A 24890-nucleotide genomic window follows, 5' to 3' on the forward strand; every position below is an offset into this window, starting at 1 on the left:
GAAAATATGATACCTTACCTGAATGCTACTGGCCATCATTATACCAATCTTCTGGAGGAGCTCTATCGAGAGCATCGTGGCCAGCTGCATCAAAGTGTGGCATGATTGCTACAGAGAAATGGATCAGAGGTCAATCCACAGGGGCATAGAGTGGCAGAGAGAGTCACTGGAGTCCCCCTCCCTCCATCAATGTGATCAACTCAGATCGTTGTCTGAAGAAAGCACGCAAAACTGTGGAGGACCCGTTCCACCCCACACACAGCATCTTGCAGTTGCTCCCACCACGAAAGAGTATCAGACTGAGGAACAGCTTCTTCGCAGTCAGTGAGAATGCGGAATGAACTGCTCACACTAACCATCCAAGACTCTAATGTTGGCGAGAGAATATTTATTTGTGTGGGTGTGGGTGTAATACTTGTCCTGCATATGCATTGTTTGTTTGTGCATCTGAATGGAGGACCCGGTTTCGTCGGGTTGTATTGGAGCAATCAGATGGCAATAAACTTGACTTGAAAAGTATATTCTGGATACTATTTATCTTCATTTCAAATGCAGGATCAACCTCACAAGTTTTGGGTTATAGTTTACCATTACTCTATCCCCTCTCTGAGAGATGTTCAGCAAGTTCGTTTTGATGCTGCTGCTTTGCCTCACTGTACTTCAGCAAAATAAGTTCCAAGCCACAAAGTTCTATGCAGCTCATCCTGATGCGCATGCGCAGTCGCTCCCGCTCCTGGAGAGGGGCGAGCGGATTGGTGCGCGCCTGGCAGCCAATCGGGGCTGACGTCCGCCCGGGAACCAATGAGGGCGTGGGATGTCAGTCAGCATGTGCGGGCCGCTGGTGGCGAAGCGAACGGCATGATGATGCGGGTCGCGTCCGCGAGGGCCTTGTGGCGGTGGCTGCGGAGCGGCGGGTGAGTGGGCGACGCGGGCGGGCCGTGGGGCCGGTGTGAAGCGGCCACTCTGAGCCGGCGGCGCGGGGGGGGGCCGGTGTGAAGCAGCTACTCTGAGCCGGCGGCGCGGGTGGGCCGGTGTGAAGCAGCTACTCTGAGCCGGCGGCGCGGGTGGGCCGGTGTGAAGCGGCCACTCTGAGCCGGCGACGCGGCACGGGTGCCACTCCGGCGTCTGATTTCAGGCGGCCTTCGGAGCCTTGGCACTGTGCAGTCAAGCGCCTGTCCCAGCTCGAGTCCACGACGTGGACTCAAGGCAACCTGGCCCTAGGTGTGGAATTGGAAGTCCAGGGGTGTCCCCAAAACCCGGGCCCGGGTACAATGGGTCCAACCCTAGTCTTGGTCCATTACAGAGAGGTGGCTGACGCAAGGACAGGACTGACTAGGCACTTTCAGGTGACCAATTGCCCCTCTTGTAAAGCCGCATATTTTGGTAATATGCGGCTGTTGGGAGGCCACCTGAATGTGCAGGAGGTGCTTGCAAGGTGAACTTTGTAACCCTCCTCTGAGAAGGATAATTGCCACAGTACAGTGTCCTCCCCAGCCATCTGAATGCAGCCGCTTTTTGGGATGACAGTCAGCTGGCGAGTGCCTGACAGCTCCTCTCCCAGCTGCCCCTTCCCCCAGAGCAGGAGGTCGGGGCAGGGGTAGATGGCTGGGCTGTCAGCGTGGGGACTACAGAGCTTGAGCGGCCGGCGGGGGAGGACGGGGGCTGGCCAAAACAATGCCGGTACCCGACTCGAGCGCCATACTCACCCGCCGGCCGCTCCAGCCTCCTTCTCTCCCGCTGGCCGTTCCAGCCCCGTGAGTGGGGAGAGAGCGGGGCAACAGGATCAGTGTGGGGACGTCCTGCGCTGATAGCCCGTGCTGACTGTCCCAACTGACAGCCAGCCATCCTGAATTGACCGCCCAAGGGACAGGAGCCAGAATCCGCTCAGATGCACATCCCGGCCTAGCTATCCTTTCAGATGGCCAGCGTTGCGCTTTAAACGCTGCCACCTGAATGGCAATTTAAAGGGCCGCTTCTGCTTCTTCAGGCGCATTCTTAGCACAGAATGCACCTGAAATAGCCTACTGATGCACGTTGCGGGGTTGAGCACTTTCAAAAGGGCAAAGGGAGGGAGATCAAAGAGATGAGGGAGGAGGGACATTGCTAATCAGTAGACCCTTTCAAGCTGCCATGTAAAATGGGGCTAACCACTCAAACGGCAGCTTGAAAGGGCCCAACCTGGTCAGCGTGGTCCTAATCCAACTGGGTAGTCAGGGAACCCAGTTAAACTTAACTTGGTCTCGTCCACTGGCGACTTGAACAGGAAAATGGCCAACCTGGTTACTCGGCATCACGGGTATTTGTTGATGTATCAAATAAACAGACAACAAAAGTGGTGACGAATGTTTTACTGTTAAATTCAACAATACAATGTATGATAAGAGCCCCTGGAAATGGCATCCTCCACCAGCCAAGCTCTGTCTCCTTTTTTAACTAGTGCACTTCGCAAGGACTAGCGTATGTCCAATAGCATTGTGGCGAATACAGTGGGTGCAGACAGCCAATAGAAGCGGCTGTCTACATCCCCTTTCTTGAGCAATCCCCTTCACGTACCACAATCCATGTAGGTGTCGTACATTACAATAATTATAGTTCAGCAGCGAACAGTTTAATCCTGATATTTTGGTTTGGGTTTACAAGTATGTTTGAAGCATGTTATGTAGTAGCCATTGGTGGAAGTGGATACTTGGGGTGCTTCAGCTTGAAAGGATGTGCCATCTGTGGTCTCTGGGTTGTGGCCATTTATTTCTTGGATTGTTACCTGCCTAGCCCGGGTTCATGTTCTAGATCTTGGTTTATAGTCTCATCAGAAATGGTTTGGGATGGGGGTGGCTCCCTTACGGATAGGATGTGTCGACGGTTTCTCTGATACACCCTTCCCCTAGGGTTCTGCCAGCTTCTTTCAACTATGCCCATACGGTCATAGCTCTGTGGATTCTGCATCCTTATGACTTGCCCTTCTGCTAATGGCACGAGCAGTCAGCTGTTTCTGTCATAGCATCCTTTCTGCGTTAGCCTCTTGTTCAGCATTTGGGATTTAATTTCTTGCGGGGTCTTTAACTGAGGCTCTAAGAGTCTCCGTGCCGCAGGCAGAGTCGTCTGTGTCTGCCTGGACATGAGTGGTTATGCTGGAAAGCCCAGTATGGCATCACTGAGGCTGATGCTTAGGTTCAGCGGGTTTCGGAACATATCCAAATTTTCCCTGTGGGACTTCTCCATGAGTTGATTCATGCTCTTCACTCGTCTTTCAGCCAACCTGTTTGTGGGTACTCTGGGCTGCCAGTGATGTGTTTGAAATCCCATGTTGTTGCAAAGTGTATGCATTCCCCCTGCTCCCTTTGGTTCCCCTCTGTTCTGCATTTTTCCACACGATTCCCCACATTTTTTCCAATCTGTTCCCATGCTCCCTTTGGTTCCCCTCTGTTCTGCAGTTTCCCCACGGTGCTCCACATTTTTAGCTTGATAATGACTGCAGACGAGATGACGTTGTGTAAAAGGTCAATCTCAAACCATCCAGAGTATGAATCGACAAGAACCAAATACTGCAGACCGTGCCATTCAAAGATGTCTGTTACCATGGTTGACCAGGGAGGCCCAGCACCGTGTGAAGCTGCAGCGGCTCTTTCGGTTGGTACGGTCTGATACTATTGCACACCAAGCAAGCTTGTACCTTCTGGTCTACATTCTCGGTCATCCTTGGCCAAACAACTATGTCTCTAGCCCTGTGTTTGGTTGCTTCTGCACCTGGGTGCCCTCTATGCAGGATGTTGACATGAATGTTTTGCAGAGAACTCGGAACTACTGCTCTCAATCCTTTCATTATGATTCTGTCGTCGATGAGTAATTTGTCCCGTAATTGGAAGTAGGATTGTACTTAAGGTGTTAGGCCGTGCCGCTTGTCAGACCAGCCGCCGTTGATAAAAGTGCTCAGGGTCCTCAAAGTTGTATCTTCAACTGCATGTTGCCTCAATTCATCCAACCAGGAGGAGGAAATGCGCATTACTGTCATATCAAACATGTCCACTTCCTCGGGTTGTTGGACGGTGCATTTTCTGGGAGCACAAGATAGCGCATCAGTTAAGTGCATTTCTTCTCCGCTGAAGCCTGAGCATCATTCTCTGTAATTGTGCAGGGGGCGCATGGATTGGTGTTTTCAGAATTGTGACCAGAGGTGAGTGGTCAGTCTCTATGGTCACTGGTCTGCCATAAATATAGCTGTTGAATTTTGAGCAGGTGGAAACAACTGCTAACAACTCCTACTTGGGCATATCTGGTCTCCGTGGTGGTGAGTGACCTGAATGCGTAGGCCACTGTTTTTTCATCCTGCAGGCATGCTGCACCCAGACTGAACAGGTTAGCATGACTGGTCTTTGTACATCATACGACGTATGCCTTTTTAATGTGTGGAATACATTTTGTTGTTGCTCCTGTGAGGACCAAAACACATCTTTATGCGTCAACTGCCTTAGCGGGGCAGTAAGATCATTGGTGTTCAGAATGAATTTGCTCAGGAAACATTGTAGTGCTGTCTCATCTGTCGAAACTGGCATATCACTAATTGCTCTAGTCTTTGAAGGGGCCGCCTTTAGGACTTCTCCTGTGAAAACATGGCCTACATAACCAACATGGTTCAGCCAAAATCTGTAATTATGGTAGTTGATCTTAAGATTAACCTGGGCTTTGTCAAGTACCTTTTTTAAATTTGCGTTTTGTTCTTCCAAATCTTTGCCACCTACAAGTATGTCATCAACAATAATGACACAGGGATATCTTTGAAATACTTCACTGGCTGAATTGATTCCAAATGGCATTCTCAGGAATCTGTATCAGCCGAAACTCTTGCTGAATGTGGTCAACAGCGATGACTAGTAGTCAGGTTTGATTTGCCAGAAGGAATTCTTTGTGTCCAAAACCAAAAAAAATTGTGTCTGCCATCTGCGCGGCAACTTCCTCCACAGTATGCATTGGATGGTGTGGTTGTTTAAAAGCTGTATTGAGGTCTCTCTGGTTGATCCAGATCCGGATTTCCTCTTTGTCCACTCGGTGGGCTCGAAGACTAGGGTAATCATGTCCAGGTGCTATATCCTGTCCAGCTCGGCCTTAACTCTGTCCTTCATTGCTATCAGTATATGGTGTGCCAGATGAACCATGCGTCTCTCCTCTGGGTCGAGCCACATGAATTATGTCATTGGCAGTTTTCCCAGTTCTTCTGTAAAAAGGTCACTGTACTCAGAAAAGATTCTGTGTGTCAGATCATCTTCGGCCGGACTTATCTAGTGTACCTCTCTGCTGAACTACACAAGACCTGTGTCCATCCTTACGCTCAGGCCCAGCAGAGGTAGGATGTCTTCTTGGTCTATGAAAAAAGTTAGTATGTGCAGCTGTCCTTGAATGTAGCACTGCAGTTGCACTGTACCGTCCATTCTAATTTTGATGCCCCTGTATGCCAGTAGACTTGTGGACTTGTAGCACTGTATGACCTGTTCTGACTTCCTCAGTAGGTTGAACATTTATTGTGACATGACGTTGTACTTGGCTCCAGTGTCAACTTTCATGTCTGTTGCTTTGCCATTGATCTTCATTGCTTCGTTATTCTTTCTGATTCTTGTTGAGTCTCCTGCCATTTTCAGAGTCAATCCATCAATGTAATACTCGTCATCCAAGTTGATTTGTCCTTGCTCAGTTTCCAACTGGTTAATCATCCTTCTGTTCTGGGTCTCGGAGTGAGTTGCTGCCTAGTTCTGCAGCATCTGCTGAAATGGTTCCATTTCCGACATGCTGGCTGAACACGGCACATCTCTTGTCTTTCCACATGGTCGCCGCTGCAGTTGCCGCGACCACTGTCGTGGGTGAGAGTGTAGCAGGGCTTGGTTGGCTTCATCTTCTTCTGGCATCTGCCTGTTCGCAGGTCCCTCCTGGACTGCGTCTATGCTCGCACCTTACTGCTGCAGAGGGGCGAACTTTCTGCTGTTCTCTCCCATGGTTTTAGTAAACCAGACAAATGGAGATGGCCTTTGCAAGCATTAGTTCATTATCTCGCAGCATTACCTTTCTCATGCCTTCGTCAGAGATGCCGCAGACCATCCTGCCTATAATCAACTCATCATAGAGCACTCTGAAGTCACAGGTCCTTGTCCTGATTTTTAAGTCGCTGACATATGATTGAATTGAATCGCCAGGCCTCTGGTTTCTGGTATTAAATCTGCCTTTCCACCGTTAGGTACTTTTGTGGATTCACATTTCTCTAAATTTCTTTTTAAACACTCTGGGTCCTTTCTTGACTCAGCAGGGATGATAACTATACCCCCTTTACACACCTCGTTTGCATATATGAATGACCTTTCCCGTTCAATGGCCTCAGAGCTCATTAAATGTATTAAAATGTATGCTTTGACTCGAGCAGACATCACTATGCACTGCCGCAATGAAGATGTCGTATTCTTGTTTGAATACGCACCAATTTTTGGCCACATTTCCTTCAAATAAAAGCAGGTCAGGCCTCTGAATCTGTCTGCCATTATGGTGTAGTCATAAATGTGTTGCAAACATGGTGTTGCTTACACACTTTTCACTTGAAGACTTCAGATTCAGACTTCTGACACCATGTTTGTTGATGCATCGAATAAACAACCTTAGATGAATGTTTTACTGTTAGATTCAACAATACAATGTAATACAGGAGCCCCTGGAAATGGCGTCCGCCACCAGCCAAGCTCTGTCTCCTTTTTTAACTAGCACACTTTACAGGGACTTGTGCATGCACAATAGCGTCGTGGTGAGTACAGTGGCTGCAGCAGGCGCAGACAGCCAATAAAAGTGACAGTCTACAACAAGGAGACCCCTGGCTGAAGTGCCTGCTGCAATCGGGCAGAGAGAGGTCACTGCTGTGGGACCCGGAGTGGGGGGGTGGGGGGAGCGGTCGCTGCCGCGATTCGGGGGGGGGGGAAGAGAGAAGAGGTCGAGAACTGCCACTGCTGCGAATGCCACGCCAGTTCGCAGTGACAGCTCGACGTTCATGGCAGCGGGACATTGCTTGGGGGGGGGGGGGCACGCGATTGACGGGGTGGGTAGGGGTGGCGACTGATGGGTGGTGACTAACTGGGGGGAATAGACTTGCCTTTAGTACTCATGAGTGCATGACGTGTCACTTACCACGTCATTGTGGGGGTGAGATTTCCCCTCAAGTTGTCAGGTTGGCGATTTAATGGGTCGAGATCCCCCCTCCAGTTTAAAAGGAACTTCCGGTACCTTTGCGCCAGTGAGCACACCTGGGTTCCATGAGGGCTACCCAGGTGCTGCAGTTTAAAAGAGCCTAGTGATAGTATCACAGCTCTAGTAAGCCAGGGCATTCTGATGACTGAGTCATTGAAGGTGCAAATCAGAAACAGGAAGGGAGTGATCCACTTATTGGCAATATTCTATAGGGCACCAAATAGCCACTGGGACACCAAGGAACAGATAGGTGGGCAAGTTTGGATAGTCAGGTAGAGTGCAATGTCATTCCTTGGTACAAGGTATTTTTTCATACCTTGATGATCTCAAGCCCAAACCATCTTTATCTTTGCTATATAAAGTACACTGTTTGACCAGCTGAGTTTCTCCAGCATTGTTTTTATTTTAGATTTCAACTTCCATAATATTAACTGGCACCTCCTGGTTGCAAAATGGTTCAGATAGAGTTCCTGACATAATATGTGGACAAGTCAACAAGAGGAGAGACCATGAGATCAAGTGCTGGGTAATCTGGTCAGGTGACAGACCTCTCAGTAGATGAGCATTTTTGAGACAGTGACTACAGCTTCTTGACTTTTCCCATAGCAATGGATTAGAGTTTGAGAAGATAAAAAGGGAAAGTTTTTAATTGGGGAAGGGCTGATTACGACGGGATAAGGTAGGAACTTGGCAGAGTAAATTGGGACCGGTGCGGACTCGAAAGGCCAACATGGCCTGTTTCCGCTCCGTATGTGGTTATATGGAACAGATGTTCTCAGGGAAATGTACACCAGAAATGTGGGGGATGTTTAGGGACTACTTGTGTGTGGGGGCGGGGGGGGGGGGGGTGTTCCTGGATTGGTTTGATTCAAGGAAATGGTGGGAGGTAAAGGAGCATGAAAGGTGGGACAGCCAATCAAGAGGAAGAAAGTAAGGAAGAGTTCATGAGAATTACATGATGGCTATGAAACTTAAGAAAGGACATGAAAAAGTTAGAGCATGAAAATATCTTGTAAACTAGGATTAAGAAAGACCCTGAGGTGCTCTAGATGTATGTGAAGAACAGAAGGATGACTAGAGTGAGAGTAGGACCAACAAGGGATTGGGGGGAGGGGGAGACATGCACCTGAGGAGGTAGTGGAGATCTTGAATACTTTGTTTCAGTTTTCACCAGGGAAAGGGGCGTTGGTGTATGTGCAATTACTGTAGGACCGGCTAATGTGTTGGAGCTTGACCGAGGTTAAGAAACCTATTTTCTCTTGAAAATATTTAGATGGGTAGGTTCTCAGGATCGGACAGGATACACCCTAGGTTACTGAAGGAAACAAAGAAAGAGGGCTGCAGTGTTGGCAATTATATTTGTGTCCTCTCTGATCCCAGGAGAGGTACTGGAGGTTTGGAGAATGGCAAATGTAGTCCCCTTGTTCAAGATGAGTAAGAGGGAGAATCTTTCTTGCGAGTTTTGCCCAGTGAGCCTTAAGTTAGTGGTGGGCAAACTATTGGAGATGATTCTTGTGGATAGGAATTATGAGCATTGAGAGAAGCATAGACTTCTTGAGGCTAGCTGCCATGGCATTGTGAGGAGCAGGGCATGTCTCATGATTTAATTGAATTTATCAAGGAGGTGACAAAAGATCTTGATGGAGGGAGGGCAGTGCATATGGATTTTAGTAAAGAGTTTGACAAGATCCCCATGGTAAGCTCATTCATGAAGCATGGGATAGGTGGAACCTTGGCTGCTTGAATTTGGAACTGGCTTGCAGCAGAAAGCAGAGTTTAGTCGCAGATGGAATGAATGTATTCTGTCTGGAGGTTGGTTTTGAGTGGCATTCTAGAGGGAACTATTCTGGATCCCTGCTCTTTGTTTTTTTATATAAATGACTTGGATGAATAAGTGGAGGGATGAGTCTGGTGTGTGATTTATATGGAAGGTTGTTGTAGGTTACAACAGGAGTTACAGGATGCAGAGTTGGGTAGAGAAGTGGCAGTTGGAGTACAAACTAGATAAGTTTGAAATGATGCTCTCTTTAAGGTCGAACTTGAAGGCAGTAAATGTGGTTAATAGCAGGATTCTTAGCAATGTGGAGGAAGAGAAGAATCTTGAGGTCCAAGTCCATAGATCCTTCGTTGCTGCATGAATGAGGTAGTGAAGAAGGTGTATGGTGTGCTGGCCTTAATGAGTTGGGGGATTGTGCTCAAGAGCTGTGAGATAATGTTGCAGCTCTTTCAAACTCTGTTTAGATAACACTTAGAGTATTGTGTTCAGTTCTGGTCATGTTAAGAGAAGGATGTGGCCTGGATTGGACAGCATGTCTTGTAAACAAGGTAGACAGAGCTTATCTCGAATAATGAAGGATGTGAAGTGACTTAACAGAGGGATACAAGATTATGAGGTTGCTTAGATTGGATGGATAGCCGTCAACTTTTTCCCAGCAATAATATCAAATACCAAAAGGCATCCACTTAAATGAGTGGAGGAGTGTTCAGGGGAGATGTCAGAGGTAAGTTTTTTTTTTCTAGATTAGTAGGATGACTGAAATGCATTGGCAGAGGTGGTGGAGGTTGGTCCTTGGGAAAGTTCAAAGGGCTAATTGAAAAGTGCATGGTTGTATGGAAAAATAGAGGGTTATAGGTGTGAGGTAGGGAAGGATTAAATTGTTGTGGAGTAGGTTTGCATTGGTCAGTTCATCATTGTGGACTGAAGGGCCTGTTCTCTGCATAGAGAAGAGCTTTGATTTGTATACTGGGTTTGCATCTGTGGCTAGAGATTTAAGTTTATATGTCCGATTCTACCTAGTACAGTGATGAGGGTATTTCTATGAGCAGCCTAACCAGTTATCTTTAGATATAGACAGCACAGTAACAGGCCCTTTTGGCCCACAGGCTCATGCTGCCCAAATACACCCAATTAACCTGCAACTTTGGTACGTTTTAAAAGATGGAAGGAAACTAGCACCCTGAGGAAGCTCATGCCGACACAGGGAGTATGTACAAACTCCTTTGAGGCAGTGGCAGATTTGGACCCCGATTGATCAAAAATTATGGCGCTGTAATGGCAGCACTGGTGCAGACCCTAGAGGAGTGGGCATACAGTACTCCCACGGGGTCCAACCACCCAGTCAACTACTGTCAGCTCCTCAAAAGTTTTGAACGGCCCGTTTAAGGAGCTGATGGCTTAAAATCCATTTAAAATCCCGTGACTGCTGAGTCTGTGCTAAAGATGGTGGCACCTGTGATCGACAGCAGCTATGAGGGGTCGAAGACTCTAGGGGAGAGGAGGACTAGGCCAGGGCACAAGAAAATTGGGAGACCATCCCCTGTCTGAGAAGGAGAAGCAGAGGTGGACCAGTAAAGGGGTTCTGCTCTGCGGCTGAAAGACCCATGCATGCTGCGGGCTACTGGTGACTCGTGGTGAGGAACCCATGAAAGCGAAGGCTGCTAAGGACTGCTGACGGGAGACTCGCACCAGGCGGTGGACCGTTGGAGACTGACTTGAAACTGGCTGAAGGAGTACCAGGTATTGGAACCGTAATGTGAGGAAGGTGCTGAAGGATTCCTAACTGTTGGCGGTTCGGATCTGGAGCTCAGGTTGGAGATGGTTTGAACAGGACACTGTGGCTGTGAAGGCTACAGAAGCACTGGAGATGAATCTACGGACACTCGATGACCTTGGGCGGGACTCTCTTTTGCTTCTCTTTCTTTGACTGGAGGAGGCAATTCAGGCAATTTCTGCCGATGGCAAATCTGCCTCACAGCAGGCAAAACAATTTAATGTAATATGACACTGTTTTAGTGCTGTGACAATAACTTGAATCTTGAACCCTGATTGCTGGTGCTATAACAGCATTGTGCTGACTGCTATGCTCGCCATACTACCCTATCTCTAACATTCATACAGCTATGTAAAGAGCATAATTTAGAGAATAGGGTGACAATGAAAGGAAAAAAATAATCAGTATCAAAGACAAACTAAGGAGCCCCATGATAGCACTTTTGTGGTGTTCACTAAGGAGCCCCATGATAGCACTTTTGTGGTGTTCACTAAGGAGCCTCATGATAGCACTTTTGTGGTGTTCACTAAGGAGCCCCATGATAGCACTTTGGTGGTGTTCACTAAGGAGCCCCATGATAGCACTTTTGTGGTGTTCACTAAGGAGCCCCATGATAGCACTTTGGTGGTGTTCACTAAGGAGCCTCATGATAGCACTTTTGTGATGTTCACTGAGGAGCCCCATGATAGCACTTTTGTGGCATTCACTGAGGAGCCCCATGATAGCACTTTTGTGGTGTTCAGTGAGGAGCCCCATGATAGCACTTCGGGGGTGTTCACTAAGGAGCCCCATGGCTGCAGGGAAGAAACTTTTTTAAGTCTGTTAGTGGGTGCTTTCACATCCTTGAAGCATCCTCCCTGAAGCGAGGAGAGCGAAGAGTTGCATCAGGGCCCCCCCGAGGAGGGCGAAGAGCTGCATCGGGACCCTTCCCTATATAGGCTGCCTGTCCTCAGCACAGGAAGATGTCAATTGAGCTTGGCTGAGCTGCAAATTAAACCTTGTTTTTGAGCTTGATCGATGGCTTGGGAGACACCAGCTGTTTCAATATGATCCCAAGAGTGCAATTCTGTGCTGGAAATCATTTCAGGAAGACGCCCTGGACCTTGAGTCCATAAGTCATAGAAACAGAAATAGGCTATTAAGCCCACCGTCATTCAATCATGAGCTGATCCATTGTTCCACTCTCCCCCACTGCTCGGCTTTCTTCCCATAAACTTTGATGCCCTGGATAATCAAGAACCTATCAATCTCTGCCTTAAAATATCCAATGAATTGGCCTCCAGAACTGCCTGTGGCAACAAATTCCACAGATTCACCGCCTCTGACTAATAAAATTCCTAGCATTTCTGTTCTAAGTGGATGCCCTTCAATACATATTTGGTTTCTGGGTAAAGTCTGATCCTGGGAATGCAGGCTTGCTCTCTTGGTGCAGTAAAACCCTAGTATCCAGCACCTATGGGGATTGGTAGATGCTGAATAAGTGTATTTTCCAGTTGCTTGAGACTTGCTCTAACAATGGCTAACTAATGCACCTAGATTAAGAATAAACAGTTTGAAAATAAAAAAAATTCATTTGCACGAATATATAAACCTAAAAGTATTTTAATTTCAGTCACATTCTTTGAAAACATTTAACCATTGTTGTATCTGCAGGTTCCTCCCCTCTGTGGAGCTGCTCGAAAGATGAACCATGACATTAAAGATAATTAACCCCTTCCTCCCCCAAGTTTATGGATAAAGCCTCTGACCAGGGTGACCTATTAAGCAGGGACAAGGAGACACTAATATAAGAGTTACTCCAACAGCGAGGGGCATCAACCAGCTCTTTGTCCTGGGCAACGCAACTAGTGTTTCACATTTTATACAAAGAGCTGCTTCAAGCAGAGCACAATGAAGGCTCTCCGCTGGCTGAATATTTGCTCCTATCTTCACCAAAAGTTTGTGATACTTCAGAGAACATTTACCTTTTCAATTTTTAACTTGCATATTTTTTTACCTATTATTGTATTCTAATATTATTTATCTATTTATTTATTTTTGTCTGGTTGCTTGAGGCTGCCAGTGGCTTGAAGTCCAGATACCAGGGATTTTTCTGTACCAGAATTTGACCTTTCAACTTGGCCTGCTGTGTCCTGAGGACAGATCAACCTAGCTATAGATCTCACCAGGGCAATTTTTTATATGCTGGGTAATTCACTGTTTAATTGGCACACTCCGTGTTTGTGATTGTTTCTTCGCTAATTATTAAGATGCTCCTTCAGACAAGTTTTATTCTCGTATGCTGTACTCTCAAAAAGACCTTTTTACAGTAAAGTTGAACCAGCCCTTCTTGTATTTTCATACTAAAGTCTGGGACATGTCTCGGCACAACTTTGTGGGCCAAGGAGTCTGTATTGTGATGTATTGTGTTTCTTTCTATGTTAAACCAGGGCTGTAATTCCACTTTTTAAAATAACTGTTCTAACTCCAGGTTAACTCAAAAATATATGTAAGAATTAGTGAATGATTTTGGCAAAGGACGTTTTTGAACAACTTTTATGCTTTTCCATATTTAAAAAAAGATATCCTTTGTCATCTGAACAGATCTGTGAGGTGTAATTCATGGCGATGGAACAGCAGTTCTGCAAGAGAGAAAGCCACCCGCTATACTGTTGGGGAGAAAATTCATGGGTTCACCATAAATCAGGTAATTTTCTAATTAGCTCTTGAAAGGCTGATGGTATGATTATAATGCTTGAGTGTAGAAACTGGAATATTTACTGCAGTATTTAATTGAAACAGCCTAACATTTAGGCCAAACATGTCAATCAATGAATTACTCTGAACTGTAGACTTACTTTGGTAAACAAAACGTGGTGGCCAATATATGCAGAACAAAGTCAATTAATCAGAATTGAGACATAGTTAAATTTATATTTTATAAATTTTGTTTGGCCATCAATAAGATGGAGCCTTACAAAAGTGGAATGGGATCAGTTAGGTCTAATTTCATGGGCAGGGTTTATCATTTTGCAAATTCAAGTCTACTGATGCAGAGAGCGGAAAAAAAAAAAAACTGCTGGAGGAATTTCTGAGTTCTTCCAGCAGTTTATTTATGCTTTCTAATGCGCTCCTCCCAATACTGTGTTCCCTCTATTTCAGTAACGAAAAGTCAGCCTGAACAATGGAGTCAGATCCTTGAATGAGAATTGTGCCCACTAGTTTCTGTGGAGTAAAATACTCCATGCCTTGCATGTTCTCCAGGAAGTCTAACTCAAACAGGTATTGCAATAATAATAACAGACAAATAAATAAGACAGTGGAGTGGGTCAGTATTATACTAGTCAAATAGTGCAAGGGAAAGGGAAATGTACAAAAACAGTGCAGGGATTAGAGAAACACAGTTATAAAAGACAGTGCAAGAGCATCATCTTTTGCCAGTGTCAGATCCATTCAAGAACCTAATAACCATAGGAAAGAAACTGTACTTGAATCTGGTGGTTATTCTTAAGCACATGTATCTTCTGCCTGACAGAAAGTGGGGAAGAAGAAAATATAATGGAGTGGGATGAGTCCTTTAATATTCTTGAAGCTTCACCAAGACAAGGTCTTCTTGATGGCCTGAGCTGTGTTCACAACTCTCTGCATTTTCTTGCAGTCTTGGACAGAGCATTTTCCTTACCAAGTTGTGAATCATTTGGGCAGCACACCTTCTATGGGTCATCTGTAAAAGCTGGTAAAAGACCTTGGGGATATACTAAATTTCTTCAAGCTTTTGAGAAAGTTAAGAATCTGATGCACTTTCTTCGTTGCAATATCAGAATGGTATGACCAGGGCAATTTGTTGATGATATTGTGACAGAGTATTTTGAGGTTGTTTGGGAGGAATTGCTAGAGCAGCTTGCACACATATATTTCACAACACAGAATATTTGCAGGACTTTTACAGAGTGCTTTTACAGAGTGCTTTTTGCAGAAAGAGCAACCAAGTTGTAGAATGCAGCTGGCCTGGGAGAGCATGTGATCTTTGCAGGCAGACTCAGAACAGTTTGGCTCTCCGAGAGGGAGGGAGTGAAACAGAGAGGAGAGACACAGAAATCAGTTCCAGAAGGACAAAACTTTTGGAAGGCTGTCTGCTCAAAGGAGAAGACGAGCTGTCTGAGGTAAGCCAAAAGAAAGAGGATCATCTGGAGAACCCTGAAGGGGGCAAGTTTCATCAGCAAGACTGATTGGAAAGGAATCGGGTGCGGATGTCCTGGAACAAAAGGAATCTCTGAAAACCAGCAAGAACCCTCCTGAGTGGTAACCATTTGCTTGTTAAGCACCAAAGACTGGTGAACTTTGTTAATGCTAAATTCTGTGCAAAGTACAAGAATTGCCTGCAACCAGTGAGATTGGGCCATGATCCAAAAAACTTTTCTAATCATAAATATACATTACACACACCTGCGCTTAGTATTGGCGGGGCTGGATTAAGTAGATTAGGTAGGTTAAGTAAGTAGGTTAAGTAATGTTAAAGTTTAATTCTGTTTTCTTGTTCAATTATAATTTAAAAACTACTTTTGTTTAAGTAACCTTGTGTTGTGGTGCATATCTATAGCTGCTGGTTTTTGGGGTCCTCTGGACTCCGTAACAATATACACTTCTCAGAACTTGAAGCTCTCCACTTCAGCTCCATTGATAAATGCTGAGACATGTTATTCTCTCTTCCTGAAATGAATGACTGGCTCCTTCATTTTGCTGACATTGAAGGAGAGGTTGTTAACCTGATGCCATGCTGCTTGGCTCTATTTCCTTCCCATGCTCTGTTTTGTCGCTTGAGATCCAATGAACTAAGTTAGAGAAGACTCATTCTCAAATAAGAATCACCCCATTAGGAATTTATAGAATTGTGAAACTAAAATGAGGAGGACTTTTAACCACAAGCCTATTTTGGTTTCATGGAAGAGTTTTCCATTTATCTAATTCCACTGCTTTTTTACCCCACAATCCTAACTCGAGGCTTTTCAAAGAAACTGAAATTAAAGGAAGAGTAGTTTGAATGCATTTGTCTTGAAATCAAAGAATTTCAACAGTGGTGTGATGAGATTTTACCAAACTTGTAGGCATTGGGTAAAAGATGGGCAGAAGGAGATTTAATAACTTCTGGAAAGGAGTTAAATATGTATCTTGAAGGGAGTTCATGTGGAGTAAAGAGAATGGAATAAAGATCATTGGATAACACTTCCAAAGCATCATCTTGGGTGCTTGGCCCAATTCTTCACTTTTAGGAACATAGGAAGTAAGAACAGGAATAGGCCAAAAATGGCCCATCAAGCCTACTCCACCATTCAATAAAATCATGGCTGATCTACTCTTGCAGTTTGTTCTTGTCCAATTTACATTTACATATTATTTAAAACATTCTTCCCTAATGTGAGATTGAAAGGAAACCATACTGTTAAGTACTGGAAAAAAAAGTTTGCTGATGGGTGAGCTAAATCAGATTCACTTTGTATGAGAAAAACAACTGATCAGTAACAAAGCAGAATATCCAATATGTGATTCCATAAATTATCTATTTGATGTTAGAATATCAGGTTGAAAGATGTTATTAAAATTTTGATTAATCTGTAATGTATGAGGGGCTATAATCATGCAGTTGGGAAGGGATATGCTTGATAGATTTTGTTTTCCATCAGGGCCAGAAAAAAGATCAATACTGTTTTTATTATTGTAATAGAGTATATTGATATGTTTTTGAAGATAAATTGGGGAAGGTTTGTTAGAGTAGGTCACATACAAACACTTTAAAACAGATCTTATTTGAAATACTGGAGCTCTGCCCAATGCTAGAAATATCAGGGTCTCAGATATTTTGCAAGATCTTTGAAGAGTGCTTAAGAGACTTCACTAATGGATTGTTGTTTACAAAAGGCAACAGATGAAGGAGCATGTTGGAGCCACTGGTGTCTGGAAGAGAACTTGCTGTTCAAAGAGGGTCATGTGGTTTTACAAGCAGAGAGAGTCAAACAGGTTTTTTCTCAGAGAGAGATCATTTTTACAGTGTTACAGATAGTAGATGGGACTGGAACAGGACAAGCTCGCAAGGTTGTAGAATGCCCCATTTTGGAAGATGGTCTGGTCAACACCCTTGTGGTTCATGCAAGAGGAGAGGCTGTCTAATGTTTCACTTAGAATAAGAGAAATCTGTGGTGACCTGAACGAAAGAGGTTATCATCTAGCTAACCCTGACAGGGCAAGATGGAAGTAAAAGAAACAACAAATCTCAATCTGAAAACCAACAAGAACCTTCCTGAGCGGTAACCATTTACTTTTCGAGCACCAAAGCCTAGTGAACTTCATACATGTTAAATTCTGTGCACAGTATAGGAAATGCCTGCAACCAGTGAACTTGGAGGAATGAGAAGTGAGATTGGACTGCGAACAAAGAACTTTTCTGAACTTACACACACATTACACACACGTGCGCTTAGAATTAGAAGGGGATTAAGTAAGATAATAGTGATAAGTTAAAGTTTGATTCTATTTTCATGTTTAAAGATCATTAAAATCCACTTTTGTTGAAGTAACCATTTGTCTTGGTGAATACCTATTGCTGCTGGGTCTTGGACTCCTCAGGACTCATAACATTATAACAGTCTTTCCTTTCCACAGGTGACAGCTGTTCCTGATCTTTTCCTGACCGCAGTTAAACTTAACCATGATAATACAGGAGCTCAGTATTTGCATGTGGCAAGGGATGATCCAAACAATCTATTCAGGTAATTTATAGTAACGCTAAATTTAATCTGGTATATTATCTCGGATATTCTACTTGTTACTTCTTCATATTCAATTTTTGGGATATGGGGAGTGTTAGCAAAATCAGCATTTATTGCCCTTGAGAAGTGGTGAATGATCACCTGGTAAATCTACTGCAGTTCTTAAAGGGAGTTTCAATATTTTAAACTAGAAACAATGAAGGGGCTTCCAGTTCAGGAGATCTATCGCTGTAAATTTTAGTATTTCAACTGACAAGTGAAGAAAGGTTCTTGCATAAAAACGATACAACTGAAGTATATGATGTAGAAAAGGCACTGACTTGATAAATTGTTAATCTGAAGATGTGGGTTAATGCAGTTCACACTGGAATGTGATGGCAGATCGGAAGCATCGTCAAAAGAAAATACGAGCCTAATTTTACTGTTTTTGGAAGGCTAACATTATCACGTTTAACATTATATTTCAGTGTGCAGTTTCGTACCACACCGCTCAACAGTACTGGTGTTCCTCACATTCTAGAACATGTAGTGCTCTGTGGGTCTGAAAAGTACCCAGTTAGAGATCCCTTCTTCAAAATGTTGACCCGATCCCTCTCCACTTTCATGAATGCCTTCACAGGTCTGTATTGGTTTAAATTCTGTGTATTTGTGCTAGTGCTACTTTAAAAGATTGTTTGCATTTAAATTTGGAGAGTGAGTGGAGGTGATAAAATGAATAATTCAGCCACATCCAAAAAAAAAAGCGTATTTGATGTTTCCTTTTAATTCTTGCAGCAAGTGACTACACAATGTATCCATTCTCCACTCAAAACCCCAAGGATTTTCAAAATCTTCTCTCTGTTTATCTCGATGCTGTCTTCTTTCCTTGCCTTAGAGAATTGGATTTCTGGTAAGATGTAATTGTATTCAATATGTATTTGATATTAGCCATACTTTCTATAATTATTGTATATGTTTAATATTTGTGGCATTTGACCTCATTTGTTTTCAGGCAAGAAGGATGGAGGCTGGAGTATGAAACCCCTGGTGATCCATTATCGCCACTTGTCTTTAAAGGAGTTGTGTTCAATGAAATGAAAGGTGTTTTTGTAAGTCTTCATAAATTGTAACTTGAACCCTGTGCACATTTATGGTGTGATTATAGAGAGCCATTTTATTAATCAGAATGTTCTCTTCTACTTAACTAATGCTTATTTGTCTAGATTTTTTTGTTCTATTTAATTTAAATGATTTGTGTTAATATAGAAATGTTCTGCCCCATGATAAACATTTTGAAAACCAAGTTTATTAGGGCTGGAGTAGATTGGCAGGTTAGCTCAGCATGGGTTTGAAAATAAGATGGCTTAAACTATTAGGATTTTTGTATGAGTGCAAGTGTCCTTTTAAACTTTCATCGATCCTTGTAATGCACTTCAAGCTATACTCTTTCAAAGTAGAGGAATGTGCAGATTCTCAGCATTTAAATTTTAAAATCGTCGTTGGACATTTGAATGTTTGAGTAGATTCCCAAGTTAAATGTAGATATATTTGAAACTGGATGCACAAATTGCTTTAGTTGTCACTCTGTAGGTGACATTTTTTTTCCAGTTCATGTTTGTTAATGGTTTGCCAGTTCACTCTTCTCTATTTGCATCATCTGCCTTTTCATTTCAGGCCAACAACGAGAATCTGTATGCTCAGCACCTACAGAACAAGCTTCTGCCTTATCATACCTACTCAGTGATATCTGGAGGTGACCCCTTGCAAATACCCACACTTACATGGGAAGAATTAAAATGTTTTCATGCCACACATTACCATCCTAGTAATGCAAGGTATGCTTATAGCACCATATGTTGTGAATGTTGACGAGCTGTCCAGAGATCAATTTGATATTACATCTAACGCCCAGTTTTCAGTTGGTGGATTAATTCATTTGTAATACTGTTAAAATAGCTCTTCAATACCCAAGTGTCATCCTTGTCACCTATGGGTTTTAAGATTCGATCACTGTTTGAAGGTTTCAAATAAGCAATTTATGTTGCACTGCTCATGTATTATTTTTAGGTGCCTCTACCCCACAGACTACTTTTTCTTTCATAAAGCTGAACTGAACTCCATCAATAAATGCTAATGAAGTTGTAAAGCCAACATTTTCTCATTAAGAATGGTGGAAAGGGGTGGTACTGACCTTTTGCTTGAAATAGTTCAAAGTACATTAACATCTTTGTTGTGCAATTGAATGTTTGAGTAGATTCTCAAGTTGAAACTGTGGATGCACAAATTGCTTTAGTTGTCACTCTGTAGGTGAGCATCCACAGTCCAAATATTTGCCTTTACAAAGCATGTGGTTATTTTTGCTTGTATCCAATTAATGGAACATCATCTTAATGAATAAAACTCTCATATGAGTTTAATGCTACAAGTCCATTGTAAGAAGTTTAAAAAAAAACAAAAGGATATGGGATGATGGATTGTAGTCTCTGCAATGGAAATCTGGAGAACATTTAAAAATAAATAAATGGTGATGTGGTGGTGCTGTGGTCAGCACAGGTGTTTCACAGTTTCAGGTACTCTAGTTGGATACTGCATTCGAGTGCCAATGGTGTGGAGTTGCATGTTCTGCTCTGACTATTTGTATTTCGTTTAGTTGTTCTAGTTTCTTCCCACATCTCAAAAGTATACTAGTTAGAAGGTAAAATCAATTCCCCCCCCCTAATGCAGATGGATAGCAGAATAATTGAAAACCATTGATCATGTAGCACAGAATGTGCTGACCAGGATGATAATTCATTCTCCTGTTTTGACCTGTATCCCTTTATTTTCTTTCCTACTAACCATACTTACCTGCCTAAATGCTGTGATTGTATCTGCCTCTACTACTGCCTGAAGCAGCTCATTCCATAAACCCACCACCTTGTCAGTCTTGCAATATTCCCTGTGTCATCACGTGAGCCTTTGACAAAAGGAGGCTTAATCAATGCAAATCTAAGCAATCCTTCGACAAAAACCTTGAAAGATCTGTTTTCACAATTTATCCATTGTAGGTTTCTTACCTATGGTGATTTGCCACTAGAACAGCACCTTGAGCAAATCCAGGAAGAGGCACTTTGCAAATTCCAAAGAATTGAACCTGCCACCTCTGTACCCAGGCAGCCACGTTGGAGTGAACCAGTAAGTAAAGGCACCATCTCTGTCTGGGCTAACAATAGTTATAATAGTAATTCATATTAATGTTAGGTTTGGTACCATCACAGAAAGAGTAATGGACCTGGAGCAATTAGACCTCTGCTAATACGAGAATGGATTGCCCTTATTTTGAGGCTGTCTACAATGTAGATCACCAGTCCCATCCTAGGGAACATCATCCTTGCATCTACCCTGTCAAAATGCATAAGATTTGTATATGAGGTGCCTTTCGTTCCTCTAAATTCTAAGGAATGTAGACTCAGTTGACATAATGTTAGCCATTTCCCTAATGCTTTTGATAGTGCACCTTTAGAGGTTGGGGGGGACATGCTGAACCTTCTTGATCTTCAAAGAAAATAGAGGCTTTGTGAATTTTCCTTATCACTGCATCTAGATCAGGTCATTGAAGATATTCTGAAGAACTTTGACAGCATGGAGTCTATCCCCTCTCTTGAAGTCAATAATTTCTCTTTCGTCTTGCATTAAGAGTGAGGTTGTTTTCTTGGTACCAGAGATGTTCAGTCTCTTTCCTGTATTCTGTCTTGTCGTTATACGATGCCTGGTTTACTGGTGTAGTGTTGGTGTCAAATTCAAAGATAGAGTTGGAGTAAAGTGTCTCATGATATTCTTTAAGAATGATTCTTACCAAGAAACGGAATATTTTCTAAATTAAATTGCTCTGTTGTTCATGGCATGTGCAAATTGCCTGCTCCCTGTTTGCTCATCTTTCAAGGTTGGCAATACTTCAAAAAATATTTAATTGGCTTAATTGCTCTGAGATATCCCTGAGGTGCACCTTTTTCAATGAAAGAACTTGATATTTCAGCATAGAATATTGAAGCAAATATTGAAATGTTCAATGAAGTCTCAATTCATCATGCTATGTTGACAAAATTGCGGCATGCTTCTGATTAATGTAGAGGAGGAAGTGTCAGAAAAAAATGTTTTTGTTTGATATCAGATCAGTGGTAGAACTTGTTTCATCTCATAAGTGTAAAATGTTCTTTTGAACAAAAAAATGTATTGTCCTGATTTTGTCTGCTGTGGCATTGTTTTGCCTCCAGAGGGAGTATCATGTTCCTTGTGGGTCAGATTCAATGGCTCCTGATCCGACGAAGCAAACCACTTACAGTGTGAGCTATTTGTTAGGCGAGTAAGTACATTTATTTATTTTTCCTATTCCTGGCTTTATAGGCAACAAATGAAAGGATGCACAAATTTGTGCATTCAATATAGTTCATATGGCCCAGTCACCGATATAGTCGGATGTTTGATTTCCATTGTCACATCACACTTCGAGTAATGCAGTTTCTTCCCTTTTTACTTGCACGTTTTTTTGGAAGCATTCCATAAATTCTTTAACCCATTTCAGTAGCATTATTCCAAATGTTGCAAAGGAAATTTAACTCTCTAACTTCACAGCATTAAAGCACCCTTACAAAAAAGGTTTCCCTGGTTCAAAGTTTTAGCTTTGATATTTAACACCCAGCTGTACTTACATTCATGTGAATGGAGCAACAACATTAATTTGTTGCTTTTTCTGCATACATATTTGGCCAAACCAGATACTTGGCTTTTTCGGTCATTCTTATCTTTGTTGATGTATCTTAAAATGTAAAACATATTTACACATTTAAAGTAACCAGTTATGTATATGGTATTTGGACCCAGCGATGACCAACTCGAGCATGCAGAATGTAGTTTCACTGAAACTGCCGGCTTTCTGGACCCACAGCCGCAGGTCTGGTTTGAACAGGCTGAATGAAGCCCAACTCCAGATTAGGCAAGTCGTCTCAGATGCCACAAAGAACTATTCTGTGGTCAGTTCACTTGACCAGGAAACAGCAGGCCACATCCTCGACTTTCGACACCAGCCACCGACTGTGGACAGGTATGAGACAATCAAGGTGCTCCTGATCCATACTTTTGGTCTTTCCCACTGTGAACACGCAGAGTGGTTGCTCTACATGGACGACCTAGGAGACCGCACGCCAGCGGCCTTGATGAATGAACTGCTGGTGCTAGCAGGTATCCATAAACCATGTTTACTGTTTGAACAAGTCTTTCTCGAGCAGATGCCAGAAGATATCTGCCTCCTCATCACTAATGGCAATTTCAGCGACCCATGCAAGTAGTGGCTAGCACAGATATTCTGTGGCACACCAAGCGGCATGGAGGGGCCTCCATCTTCCAAGTTGCTGCGTCATGCCCCAAGGCCTGGGCCTTCCCCACGCCACCAATGAAGTCGGCGATGCCCACAGCAGGGAGGGACCCCCAGTCCAGACTGTTGGTGTTTTTACCACCAGAAGTGGGGTTCAGGAGCCGAACTTTGCTGCCCACCCTGTTCTTTACCGGGAAACAAACATCAGAGAGGGCCATAGCTAAGAGCTACGGCGGCCAGCTGCCACCATAGCCTCCTTTACTTGTGGGACTGATACTCTGGGCAAAAGTTCCTCTTAGACACAGGGACGGAGGTTAGTGTCTTGCCCCCCTCGAGCCACAATACATAAGCCAGGAAGTCAAGACCAGTGCTCACTCATGCCAACAACAGCAGTATTCACACATACAGCACACGAACCATCCCACTACAGTTCAGTTCCAGCCAGTTCACCTGGTCGTTTACGCTGGCAGCAGTTTCACAGCCGTTAATGGCTGCAGATTTCCTCCGGATGCCTAGTGAATGCCAAGACCTTCACACTCGGCGAAGTCAAGTTACCAGCTCCACACCTGGATTCTGTGACATTGTCAGACAATGAATTTGCCAGGGTACTAGCGGAGTTCGCGACCATTATTACGCCGTAGTTCTCCACAGACACCCCTAAGCATGGGGTCCAGCACCACATTTCCACTCAAGGACCACCAGGCATACAGGTTCCCACCCGACAAATGGCCTCGCCAAGAAGTTGTTAATTAAAATGGAGGAGTTGGGGATTGTGCAGCACTCTCAGCCTGTGGACCTCTCAGCTGCACATGGTGCCCAAGTTGGCTGAAGGATGGAGACCGTACAGTGGCTACAGAAGGCTCAACGATGCTACCACGGCCAACTGCTCCCCAGTGCCCTGCATTCAGGACTTTATGGCCAATTTACGTGGGGCACGCATCTTCTCCAAGGTCGATCTAGTTCGTGGGTATCACCAGATTCACGTCCACTCCCAATAATGTCCCCAAGATGGTTATTTGGCCTATTCGAGTTCCTGCAGATGTCTTTTGGACTCAAGAATGCAGCACAGACACTCCAGCGGTTCATGGACTTGGTGGGGTACAGCTTGGATCTCGTCTTCATCTACTTAGATGATATCTTGATCTCCAGCTGCTACCTCCAAGAGTACTTGACACTTATTCAATCAGGCAATGGCAGAATTGGCATATGGCCTGTCCATCAATCCCATGAAGTGTTAGTTCGGGCTGTTGGCCATTGATTTCCTTGGGTACAGTATCAACAGGCATGGAGCGGTTCCCTTGCCAGTGAAAGTCTAGGCCATTAGCCAGTTCGCCAGCCCCAGTACTTTTACCACCGATTCCTACAGTCATCGACCCAGATCATGCAACCCCCTGTTCAGCCTAATGTCCGACAAAACCAAGGAAATCACCTGGGACGCGGAGTCAATGGTGGCGTTTGAGCAAGCCAAGGACGCCCTTGTAAATGCCACCCTCCTGATACACCCGCAGGTGGATGTGCCTACAGCCCTCATGGTTGACACTTCCTACTCAGCAGTTGGTGGCATGCTAGAGCAACTAATTGAGGGTCAGTAGAAACCACTCGAGTTCTTCAGCTGACACCTGTGGACCCCCGGAGCTGAAATGCAGCGCCTTCAACAGAGAGGTGTTAGTCCTCTACCTCTCTATCCTGCACTTTTGCAGTTTCTTGGATGGGCGAGAGTTCACAGTCATCAACGCATTTGCCAAAGATTCGGATCCATGGTTGGCATGGCAGCCACGCCACTTGTCAGTACACCACCACTGTCAAACACTTATTCGGGAAAAACCACTTCATGGCCAACGCACTGTCTCACGCCTCCATCCACTCAATGCATTCCCTGTCCCCAGATTTGGAACTCAGCGAGGCACAGCAGCTCGACAAAGAGATGCCGGCCTACCACCCTGCAATCTCGGGCTGCAACTTGAAGATATCCTTATCGGCCCAACAGGGCCTAGGTCTCCTAGGTCGTCCATGTAGAGCAACCATGCTGCGTGTTCACAGTGGGAGAGACCAAAA

The 24890-nt window shown here is 44.1% G+C and overlaps 1 protein-coding gene across 1 annotated transcript in view; it reads left to right on the forward strand.

The window, feature by feature from the left end:
• Positions 1-799: 799 nt before the first annotated feature.
• The window catches only part of pitrm1 (pitrilysin metallopeptidase 1), a 74399-nt gene continuing 50308 nt past the window's right edge, over positions 800-24890 (forward strand). The window contains exons 1-9 of the mRNA XM_069914674.1: positions 800-914; positions 13347-13449; positions 17400-17506; positions 17974-18125; positions 18281-18395; positions 18498-18594; positions 19160-19320; positions 20533-20659; positions 21739-21827. Of these exons, the coding sequence (XP_069770775.1) occupies positions 802-914; positions 13347-13449; positions 17400-17506; positions 17974-18125; positions 18281-18395; positions 18498-18594; positions 19160-19320; positions 20533-20659; positions 21739-21827 (1064 nt within the window). The 5' untranslated portion in view covers positions 800-801. The remainder of the gene's footprint in view (positions 915-13346; positions 13450-17399; positions 17507-17973; positions 18126-18280; positions 18396-18497; positions 18595-19159; positions 19321-20532; positions 20660-21738; positions 21828-24890) is intronic.

Source organism: Narcine bancroftii, chromosome 1 (genome assembly GCF_036971445.1).
Source record: "Narcine bancroftii isolate sNarBan1 chromosome 1, sNarBan1.hap1, whole genome shotgun sequence".
NCBI classification, from domain to species: domain Eukaryota; kingdom Metazoa; phylum Chordata; class Chondrichthyes; order Torpediniformes; family Narcinidae; genus Narcine; species Narcine bancroftii.